Genomic DNA, 12,618 nt, shown 5'->3' with positions numbered 1-12,618 from the left:
GATACATAGATAGATACTTCATTCATCCTCTCAGGCTGAATTCAGGGTTCAGGTTGCCCAAAAACATCAGTAACAATTGTTAAAAACTATTATATAAGCAAAGAGAATAAACAAACAAACAGTATAAAGTACAAATGGGTCAAATGCTACAGTGCTGTAAGGTAGAGTTGTGACCAGGTCATTTTACAGACATCATTTATAGACATACTGTAAAAAGGAATGTGGCGATAAAGAATATGACATTAATAGTCAAGTCAATAGCAGAGTCTGGAATGAAAAACAAGCAATTCTGAATAGTTTATTCCATTTTAATTCACATAAGTTTGATTGAACTGATCTGGTGAAGTAAACTTGATGAGGCACAACAGAAAATGTATTCACTATCATATTCATAAAACCATTCCAAAAGTTTTCTATAACTGTAGTATGCTGGATTACAAATTAAGACAATAAATCCTTCTGTTACACCCCATACCATTAAATAATCTTCAGTGGTGGTTATTGTTAATATCCAGCAGAATTAATCCAGTTTATTTATGTCATATCCTAGCAACTCCTCCCTCCATCAGTAGGAGATGGGATTCCTAGTTCTTCAATCAATGGTGTGTTATCAATCAGAGGACTTCCAATTTTCTGGATTGTGTTTAAGTGCTGGCTCATACTTGACAGCTTGGAGGCACTTCATGTGTTAAAACCCCTGCAAGTGATACATATGGGCCAACATAAAGTACTTGTATTAGTTGCTCACTTCCATGTCAAGTTTAAAAGGCACTTATATTTAATTTTGGCCCTTTTCCTTTTAGTCTTTATAATAATATAATGATATAATAATCTACTGGCACCTGTCTACTTCCTTAAAATAGAATTACTTCCGTTTAAAGTGCAGTCACTGAGCAGTCACTTACTGTAAGGAGGAAAGAAAAAAAAAACTGACAAAGCCTCGAAATGAAAAGTAACAGGTACAGTACATCTCACAGATGCTAAGCTGTGTCTTCTGGAAAACCTACATTTTAGCTTTGCATTTGACTCAATGTGAAAATAATGTATATGTGCTAATGCGAACGGGCAAACAGTACAACAATTCTATCATCTTCTCATAACTTCAATTCAACCTGGACACACAAAAAAAAAAAAATAAATAAAAATAAAAAAATAAAAAAATAAAAAAAAATACCCTCCTTCCAAAAATACATTGAACTCATATTTTGAAAATGACTTTTCAAAATATCATCTTTTTAGTATGGTGTGGTGCTCCCCCTCATTATTAGGTGTCTCAGGGAAGAAAAAAAAATGAGTTACAAAATGTACGCATGGTGTAACATTCAGGTGAGTTCAAGGGAAACACTTTTACAAATAATCATATGATTCCACACAATGCTTGAATTGGAAACAAATAAATGACAGTACTGTTTGTTTTTGTCCGTTTCATGGTTGTCTTGGCAAAGCTGTTAAATTTAAACACAATTTCTTAATTAAGCTTTCCCCATCATAGGTTTTACGGTATCAGACTAAGATCTGGGGCACCTGGTAGGTCCTTTCAGAGTTTTGTATACGCAGTTCTAAATATACAGTGAGGATGGCAGAGCAATGTTTTATTAGATGGTTAGCCTGTTAAGACTGGAGCATTTTGATATTCTTTATCAGGAAGCACAGCCTGAAAAGCTGGACTGTCTCGGTCATCTTGGCGACCCTAATATAATGGCAATAAAGCGCTGAAATCATTATAATGTGCAGATAATAAAGCTCTGAACTTTGGTTAGCGTATGTTAAATAGGACTATCTAAACATTTATTTGCTCTGTGCACAGCAGCTTGCATACCACAGGATACTTCATTTAAACAAATATAACACTGTTTTCCTTACTTGCATTTTATACATGTACAATTAGTTAGATCAATGAACTCACCTGTTACTAATTTAAAGCACTGGGAGGAGGAAGATGCCTGCAGTGGCTTCTGCATGCACCTTGCTTGACTTGCTGATGAGAGGTTTGCAGTGTGCTAGGTTTCCATTAACTTGTGTTGGGGACCTGCTTGCCGTCAGTAGCATCTATCGGAGGTGAAAAAGAGGAATGTGTACAAGTCGGTGTAACCACTCTCAAGGTAAAACTGAAACAATAAACTATGCCGTAGTTGAACATTGCACTGTTTTAGGAGAGATGAGCTTGCAAATTTGCTAGTGCTTTTCAATGGTAGATTTTGATATTTTAAAACTGTGTACAAGATATCTCAATGGAAAATGAACTGTCTCAACAAATTTCCTTGAAGAATAAGTGTTCCACATTTCAATAAAACTGGTCCATGGTGAACGGATGGATGGACAGACAGACAGACATGGCTATAGGTGCTTCACACCTTCCGTGCGAACACACCTAAAAACCCTTCAGCAAGAGGTCTTGGATTTAAAAACAGATTTTAAACTTCATTTATGTACACCAATAGCACACAAAACATCAGCCAAAATTTGAAGTTCACAAAATATATCATCAAAAGACTATTTCCAGGTGAGAAAAGCAGATCTCAAATAATTATTACAAAGATGTCCACTGCTGAACAAATCTAAGAAACACTCCTAGTGTTAAAACAACCTACCTGGAACTCTGACAATGCAGTTTCTTCACCGTTTGTAAATTCTCCCCAAATGTAAGAGTTTACTTTCCTATTTTAATGCACATTTGATTAAACTGGCCTACTACGAGTCACTGTGGAAATGTACATTTGTATAATTTTCAAAAAAATGTATTTACTGTATATTCAGGTGAGATTACAGCATTTCATGTTGCAGCTTTCCTTGCTAGTCTCTTGTATCACTTCCCTGGGCCTGGTACACCAACAGATTCACTCCATTAATATCAGTATATATACTTTGGGTTATGTGACCCTTACACTGTTTTATACACTTTTAGAAGTCAATCTGCTTCTAAGAACCCGTCACTGAAACACTTTTGTAGTACAAGGTGTTGAACACATTTTAAAATATAAGGGCAATTAACTACTTCATATCTTTATCTTTAGAAGCTACAAAATGTTTTTGAATATAGAAGAATGAGGAAACTGGAATAAGCGATTAATGTAACAAAGTGCAAACAGACCAGGGAGACAGAGAAAGCTGTACCATATTTTATCTTTCCCCTATTATTCTGGACTTTGGAAAACCCTGCAACATTACATTAAAATTTAAGGCCCAAATGGGGCAATTCTGAACTAGGACTACCCGAGTTTGGTAGTGGCTAAACTAAAAAATTATGCTGTACTCACACATACACATAATAGTAGTGTTGTTGTTTGGAAAGGGTAAACATGGTGTAGAATTCAACACTGACAGTTCTAGCATTCCACTTTCTCAAATCATGGCATTTCTACTTAGGTAAGACAGTAACTGTCAGAAACTGAGCTAAAAGATATGGTTAGAGAAGGCAAGACGTTGAAACTGAACTGAAATTACAGCTTCAAGGAAAAAGAAAACCCTTTAAAAAGTGACATATACATTCTTAGCTCAGTTAGATGACCCTCGCTACTTAGAAAAAAGAAGATAACATTTTCTGATCTAGCACTAAACCACATAATTAAAAGTTTGGTCAAAACTGAACAACAACAGGATGTGAAAAGCCTATTTTTTAGCTATCAACGAATCTTAATACCACAACTGGCATAGCAATTGCAGCAGTGTCAATGCAGTATGTACTCAATAAAGAATTCACTTTACAGTATTTCCAATTACTTATAAACTGAATCACGCATTGACCTGTTAGAATATCAAAAGTGAGAAATTTATTTATATTTTACTAGTGTGTATAAAACTACTTCCCTTTGGTACAAAAAAATATATTATAAAAACAGCTGCAGCAGGGAGGTAATGTTGTTCAGTTTATACATTAAAGAAGTATTCAGTCAGCAGTTCTTTTGTTTGTTTACACAGTATTCAAATCTTTATAGATCACTTAAAGATAAAAATGAAATTCAAAATATAAAACCTCTAAATGTGACAAATCAGTTAAATGTTAAAAATAGTTACAACTAAAAAACTAAAAATTTCAGATTAGAAAAAAAATTCTTTGTAATTATGAGTATAAATATATTTACTTTAACAAGACATACTATTTGTTGCGCTCCACCTGTCAGGGAAATTAGTGAATTGTTGGTTTTAAAGTAATCTCTAAGTTTCAACCTATTACAACATCTTCAACAGGAATTCTGACAGCGACAAAATACTGCTCAGAAGTCAGAAATCTAAAGCTTGGAGAAGTATGCTAGACTACTAAACAACCCTCTAACGACAATGAGGTCCAGTGCACAAAAGTGATTAAAATAAACTGACCATCTAGATCTGTTGCTTTTAAATTTATAAAAGATAGACAAAAAAAGGACAGATCTAAGGGAACCAACTGCAACTCTGATACAGTTATGGAAAATAGTGACTGACATTAATGATAATGTTTCAAGACCAAAACTTTCCAAAACAAAAACTAGAATAGGCGGCTTGGCTAAGAGGGAAAAAAAGATCCTTGCCAAAAAACTTTTTGCAAAATATCACCCAGAATACAAATACTGCATTGTAGGTATGTGGCAGAAAATCTTGTGTTTTAATAGAATAAAAAAATTGTACATAAATGCTAAGTAACAAGTGTGACAAAAATCAAAATATGACAAAAATGCGTCCCCCGCTGACACAGTAAGTTTCCACCTGGGATGTCACTCTTACTTTCTGGCACTGGTACCCCAGCCTGACCTGGTTATCTGGCCCTGAAAAATCACCATTTTTACACAATGGCATATGTTATCCAAGCCAGTGTAAACTTGTCTTTCTTGGCAAAGATTCATTGTGAATTTTGCTCTATGATATAAAATTCTTTTTTCTAATCTGGCAAATGCACACGTCTGCTAAGACCTTAAAACATGTAATATTCAATGCTGTTTTTCTTCAGGAGCATGATCAGCTATAACATCTCAAAATTAACATTTACAGATCAAGTAGGAGAAAAAGGTGTCTCTTGGCAATACCCAGAGGTACTGTAAATGCACACCCCATTTAGCTGTAAATAGCCTAGTCAAAAAGGAATACAGAATATACATCTGGATAAAGACTTACAGAGCTCAAAGCTAACTAAATAAAAATATACATTGCAGGCTTTATGGTAAAGTCTTAATCTGACACCTGTTCCCACTTCTGCTTCTTCTAATGTCTGAATTATTCCCTTCCCAGTACAGTATTAATCACATTTTCACTGCTAACATTACATGCTTAGCATACATGTAGTGAAGCACGATGGAAAGTCCTATTACTCAGACAGTAAGAGTCGAGTACACAACAAACAGACACTTTCCTCTTTAGGGAAGAAAATCTCTGCCTGATTTAGTCAGCTTCCTTTTTGATTTTGAAGAAATTAATTCAGTGCAAATTGGTCCTGCTCAGCATATATCATTGCATAGCAATCTGAACACCAATGTACTATGACTGAGCGCTCAAAACATAAAATAATTCAAGTCATCCTTCAGTTTAGGGCAATAGCTTCAGTTTGTCATATTTCGTTCAAGAATTATATCATGGATGACTGTACATTAATGTGAAATAATCTACACAACAACTGTAAGAAATGCTGAAGAAACTTGACACTAGCTTGAATGAATGAAATATCATTCCATGCCCATAAAATTTTAGAGAAAGTATTGCTTAAAAACTACAGTATATGAAAAATGCATGCTAAAGACACTGACATTTTAAGCTTTCAAGGAAATGCTGCTATAATCACTTATTGAAGAAAAGAAAAACAAACAAAACATGCGGACAGATTATCGATCTACAATATGTAATCATATGCAAAAAGACACAAAATGGGATGACAAGAATAAACGGGAAATAAAAAGTAGCACAACAACAGAAATCTGCAAAAAAGAATATACTGTATAGGAATAGCATTAAAAAAAAAAAAAAAAACACCCTTTAACCCTAAGCTGATAGTAAATATGATAAATGTGTTAAATTTGCTATACATAGCACTCACAATGAAAATCTCTTACATTAAGTTTTAAAGGAAAATAAAAGATCATCTCAGCCAGTTTAGAAAGGAATTGCAACAGATGGTCAGGAATTCTTATTTTTCAGTATGTCTTAAAATGATTTTCAGGAAAATTTGAAAAATGTAAGTACTTAAACTTAAAAATATCCAGTCATCCATCTATCTACTGAACCTACTTTATCCATTTCAAGTAAATAAGAAGCTGGAGTCTATGCTAGCAGCAATGGACAAGAGAGAGATGCACATTTTGAACACTGTGCATTGTGTGAACATCAGGAGAAGGGATGAGTGAGCCCTGTGGAGTTTACTTCGCCATGAGTTCAGCAAAATCAGAGATGCTCAGAAACTTTGCCAAACCTGGCAAAATGCACTGAAGTAAACATAGAAGGTGGAACTGAACTAATGGGGCATTAGTCTTTTAAATTTCCCTGAGAGCTAGGGAATCATCTGCCAACTATGCTGGACTGATTGTGACCAAAAACGTGACCTGGGCTATGAGGCAAAGCACCACCATACCTCAAACAAACGATGCAGATGGAACAATAACTACTAATAAGTAATAGGTTAAAAAATATGCCTTTGTGCTCCCAGAGTTCCAAAATTAGGGGCACTAATTAGGTTGCGTTACCCACTTGGTGGCACTGGCAGTCCTCAAGTCCTGTGTGTACCTGCACATCCAAAGAGTCTGTGATGCAAGAGATCAGTATTATACACTTGAGAGGCTGTCCCTGTCACTTCCTGATCTGCTGTGAAGCAAGTAACACAACATGCTCAATCCAGCAATTAAGATACAACACACAATGAATCTATGCATAACGATGACATACATTTATTATGTTCTTATTATGGTCAGCTGATGAATCCCAAAAGAAAATGCTGAACATTTTTTTTTTTTGTTTTGTTTATTATAAGCGCATGCAGGGTGTAATCAGGCTGGAGTAGTGACATCACACATGCATGAAGCAGATCGGGATGCAATTTAAACATAAAATGGAGTATGCATGCGTAATACTTCTGTACATGGCTGTAACACTCTAACAACTATGTCACGCTTGCCTCACAAACCCTTATGGGGGTGCTGGGAAAAAGAAACATTAGTCTAAGTTGGGGTGGGTAATTAATTTTCCTAAGGGGCCACATGAGAAGCTGGGACTATTTTGGATGGCCAGACCAACAGGATGAACTCAATTCTGCTCAAAATGAATTTTCTCTCTTTATAAAAAAATTAGCTGCTAGCTGCTACTGCTAAAAATAGATGTTATGATTAGGCTATGAAAATGTGGAACAGGCAGAGTAAAAACACAGTATTACATCACTATTTAATCAACATTCACAAAAACAATCTTGAACAAAATATGAAACTGCATTGCTTCTGTATTCCAAAGATCAGCATTAAATTAACTTTATACAATAAATTAATAAGTGCTACTGCAATTTTTTGTAGTCTAACTCATTTGCTGTTGCTCAGCGAGAGAAATCTAGTCTGACTTGGGCTTGAACACTGAAGACAGGTTGAATGTCTGAGAGGTTTATATGTGAAGGACAGCGGATGGGTGATCATCAGTAGCAGAGGATCTGTATCTGGATTTATTAATCTTATCACGGAGAATATTTGTTCATATATGTAGGTAGATCAAAAGAAAAACAACATCTTCTGAGCATGTCTCCTTTTTGTGTGTAAAGTTCTCATATGTGTGAGAAAAATAAAAATCCAGCTGTGACACTGACTTAAAGTGCTCTGCCAGTAGTGTATTAGACTGCAGGTCAACGAGTTTGAGCTGAACATTATAGTTTGCATTATCCACAATGCAAATGAAGGGAGATTAAATCAATTGCATTTCAGTCTCAACTATTTTGAAGTCTTCAAATGGCCTTGAAAACTCACCATGCAGTGCTCCTTATATGGTCGAGTACCTGCAGAGGTGATCAGCTGATGATGTGGCTTCTTTCAGTGTTGGCATATGTGTGAGAATGTTGCCCTCCAAATGGCTTTAAAGAAACTGCAGTTTTCTCATGAAAGCCTTCACCAGGCTGTACATTTCATGTGTAAAGAGGCCTTTGCTTTGCAGTTTGTTTTTTAGTTCATGCATTAATATATTCACATCGATAGAAAATACAACATCTGCCAACCAGTCGGCATCGGAGAGCTCTGGGACTTCCTTGCCTTTCTTATGACAAAATTCTCAAATCTTTGCTCTCAGGTCCCTTACTCTTTTAAGCACTTTGCCTAGGCTGAGCTCTGACAGCTGTGTGGTAGCCTGTCACCATCTTCAGTTTCATGTTCCTCCAAAAGTGAAAAAAAAGTTCTATGATTCATGCATTTTCCCCGATGAAGTTAACTGTTTTAGCTACAACATCAATAATATGATTTATCTTTAGCACGGACTTGCACAACAATTCATGATGTATAATACAATGCAAAAATACCAATTTCCGTTTTGGGATTTTTTCCTGTCAGATTTGAACAACTATTTGTTGCAACACCTGTCAGCTTGTCCCACTTCAGTCCTAGCTTGTCCAAGCATGCATTTACCTCTGTGAACAAATTGCTTCCCTTAGTCATCTTTTCCATTGACAGCATTGCTACCAGCTCCTCCGTAATCTCAAAGTCTCATTATTCTGTGTAGAAAGACGAGTAAATGGGCTGTGTTGCAGATATCACAGCTCTCATCCAGAGTCAAGGAGAAAAAAAATCAAAACTGACCACTTTGTTTTGCAGCTGAAGCTTCAGATTTCCTGCAAGGTTTGCCTGGATTTTTTTTTTAGGGCATATTACCGCTGCAGAGTCCTAACACTCTTTGATAAACTCCCCATCAGAGAATGGCTTACTGTTTTTTGTGATTTTGTAGGATATCACAAAGCTGGTCTTGACTGCTTCATCCATGAATGTGTAAAGCTTGGTAAAAAAAGTCCTTATTGTTATGTAGTTTAGCTAACAAACCTTCAGATATCTGTGCCCGCTCTGTATCAGTCAAGTTCTTATATTTCTCCGCGTGTTTAGTCTTGTAATGGTGATTCAAATTCTCACCCTTTAACACAGGCATCTGTTCCCCACAGACTAGACACATGGTCTTATCTTTGACAGGAAATAAAAATTTTGAAGTTATTAAAAACTTAACATTCTTTATCAATCATTCTTTTTTAATGTGAGCTAATATTTTTGAAATCACCTTTCTCTTAATCGTCTGTTCACCAACTCATTTCAATGAAGGCGCATTGCATGATTGCATGCACACACGCTCGCAAACGTACGTAAATTGATTATGTACACATACATATATAGAAATAAATAAATAAAAAAAAACAGTGCTGTTGTATTGTGTGCATGATGTGCAATTATTGTCTTTCATTCCTAGTTTTCCATTGGCATCATGCAGGCTGATGACAGATCGCCAAATGGCTGGATGTGGCCCCAGGGCCTTACAATGCTCAGCTCTGGTCTAAGCTGTATGCACTGTGAACCTACAGGAAAAATATTTGGCAAACAACATCACCAGCAAGCAAAGCATATTCACTGTGGAAAAACATTTTGACAAGTAACACTAATCACAGGGGACAATCATACCCTACCCTTCATCCATTCAGTTACACAGCCAATTTAGACATGCTTATTCATTACGAGTAAAGAAGTTAAAAGAAATCTGAAAAAAAAAACTGTATAACATACCAATAATTACCTTTCTTATTAATTAAAAACACTTTTCTTCATCAAATCAAACATGTAACCAGTTATATGACATCAGTTACATTTTAAAAGACTTCAGAAAGTATTACACTTATTTCATAAAAATTATGTTTGAAGTATCAATCAAAAAAACAAAATAAACAGAAAAAATGGATACATACACTTTACATAAGCTTTCAACAGTCATATTACTCAGATGTTTCTAATGAATTACTAGTGTGGAAAGCCCCCTGCTCGCTTCTCTCACCAATCCCTTACGACCCAATGCAAAGAGGTGGGCTAAACGCACCCCAAGGAGACGCTGTTGCTCCTTAAAAACTCCTCTTTAACGGTGATACAATAAAATAACAAAAAAAAAAAAACCCTGTTATTTGTTTCCCAACCTCCTCTTTGTTCAATCAGCTGCTGGATTGCTGATGCTCCCGTGCCGCATTATCTGCATTTCTTGCGGGGCTTTGAATGTTTTAAAGTCGTTGCTTTATCTCTCTTCTCCCCAGACATCCTCAAATACTATTCGATCTCTTTTCGCTGTTCCGCTTTTCACCAAGTTATATTTTCCGTTTGTCTGCACTAATCTGATCTTTACTCATTTTTATTTGAGACTTTAGAATTTTCCTACTTCCATTATCTCTAACCTACTCTACATGTGTACCACAGTACTTGCTTCCAAAGGTTGTATGACGTGACTTGCCTGTCTCGCAGGACATGAAAGTGTCTCTCTGTCGGTCTTCAAAAGATCATGTCTCGTCGCAGTCTCAAGTTTTGTATTTTTTTTTTTTTAATAATAGAGAGATGTCTAACCTTATAATTTATCTCTGCATCATTTAAGATATTATTTGACTTCTAGCAGTACTTTCTCATGGTCATACAAAACCAAATATGAAACATCTCAAAACTCCAAATGAAGAGGTTTCAAACTTTGGGTACATGTAACCAAATGCAACCAATCAAACAATTCAAAGTAAAATTTAAATATTATATATATAAAAAATATACACCGTACACTGTACTAATAGACACACACATGCATGCATGTATTACATATACAGTACAATACACACACTTTATATACAGTATGTTATGTTAGGGCTGCTGACTAATAGCCATTGGCAAGTGTGATTAACATCTAAATTAAACATCTAAGTATTAAAGAAATCAAGGTAATTTGACTTTGCCTCACCCGTAGCAAATGAGAAACTGCATCTGATACAAAAGTCATTTTTGTAATCCAAAAAATGCCAAAGCACCCCACAATTCTACCATACAAACAAACAGAAACTGTCTGAGATATAGAGATATATACAGATATATATATATAGATATATATATATATATATAGATATATAGATAGATAGATAGATAGATAGATAGATAGATAGATAGATATCTCGAATAACTAAAAACATGAAACAATTTACTTTCAAATTATTACATTTTACTATTTTTTAATATGGTTAATTACTTGCTGTAATGTAAAATAGTTAGTTCTATTATGCATATGTAACAATTTCCATGAAAATAAAAATCTGTTTAAATTGTACATCCACATCCCCATACGCGAGTGGCGGAACTGCAAAGAGGCTACAGCCACAGCCATTACCTGGCCAGGATGCAGGACCGGGGAAGAAAGGACCCACATGGCAATGCCTTCCACCAGACACTAGAGGGTAGCCCTCCTAGCTGTGGCACCACGGATTCCCGCAGTGCACGTCAGGAGCTGGAGTTTAGTACAGCCCTGTTGGGTTACATTGGGACCACCAGGGGGAGCTACAGGGCCCTACATTGGGCTTTTACCACACCTGGGAGTGATTCCTGATCTGATTAATTAGCCACTTGTAACAATCACAAGGCCAACATAAAAGTAGCCGCGTGAGTCCACTCAACGAGTCAGGAGGAAGAGAGATGAAGCTTGACCGTGGAGGAGTGGAGGCCGGAAAGGAGAGAAGACGACAGAAGGGACTATATATTTAGTGCTCTGTGTACTGTGCTGTTGAGGGGCGCGACGGCTTATGTTTAAGCAAAATTAAAACTTAATGTAGACAGTGTGAAGTTAAAAAAAAAAAAAAAATCAAGATTTTATACTCCAAGGGCCTCATTTATAAAGCATATGAATGCACAAAAAGATTGGATATGTGCATACCCAGGTTCCAACAAAAAAACTTTAGGATTTATAAAAGAAAACATTATGTGGTGAGATATGTATTTACAGCAACTCTGACTCACATGTACATAACATTACAGAGAAACTGAGAAATAATTATATCTACGATCAAGTAGGAAAATACAGCCAAACCAGCTGAATGATGTCTTGCACAATAATAAATATCACAAAGCTATTACTATAACATGTGTTGGTGTTGATGTAACAAACAAAATATACCTCAAAAGTAATGAGCATGATGTACAGTCTGTATTTTAGTTCCCTTTTAAGAGGGCTAATGCTGCCTATTCATACTGAAGAACTTTTTTGGTTATTCATTAGTTTATATCAGCTACCTGTTGTCACTTCGCAGGGGACTTGTTGACAAGAGGAGTATTTCAGTCAAGCTTCACTCCATCATAACTTCTGTGCTGGAAGCTATTAACCTGACCAGAGAGGTGCTACATCCAATTTTCGTATGGTGTGGATGCACATACACAACAGGTTTTTGCCAACATATAAAGGCAATTAGCAGCAGTGTCCAGTTTTCCTAGTGTAATAATAGAGCACTCATATTGCAATAAGGGCACCAAGGGAGAATGAAGCTGCTTTTGTTAACCACGAGCAATGACATTCCGTTAATGCACACATTACATGTGATGTCAAGATGAGACTGACAAATGTTATGGTTGGTGGCCTGTGTCAACACGTGATTAATTCATTTTGAGAGAAAGCAGCTTTAACAGATGTGATGGTGCTGTATGTGGTAGCTGGCTT

General features: G+C 36.0%; 1 protein-coding gene across 3 annotated transcripts in view; it reads right to left on the bottom strand.

Annotated features, from left to right (window-relative positions):
* LOC120527806 (alpha-1,3-mannosyl-glycoprotein 4-beta-N-acetylglucosaminyltransferase B-like) overlaps nt 1-12,618 on the bottom strand; it is a 127,347-nt gene that overhangs the window by 97,649 nt on the left and 17,080 nt on the right. The window contains exon 1 of one of the 3 annotated variants that reach the window (XM_039751648.1): nt 1,907-2,000. The exons of the other annotated variants lie outside the window; for them this stretch is intronic. Within the exon in view, the coding sequence (XP_039607582.1) occupies nt 1,907-1,961 (55 nt within the window). The 5' untranslated portion in view covers nt 1,962-2,000. Of the gene's footprint in view, nt 1-1,906; nt 2,001-12,618 lie in introns of those variants that run through there. 3 annotated transcript variants of the gene reach the window in all.

Source organism: Polypterus senegalus, chromosome 4 (genome assembly GCF_016835505.1).
Source record: "Polypterus senegalus isolate Bchr_013 chromosome 4, ASM1683550v1, whole genome shotgun sequence".
In the NCBI taxonomy this organism is placed as follows: domain Eukaryota; kingdom Metazoa; phylum Chordata; class Cladistia; order Polypteriformes; family Polypteridae; genus Polypterus; species Polypterus senegalus.
This window is presented reverse-complemented; position numbering and strand designations above follow the sequence as displayed.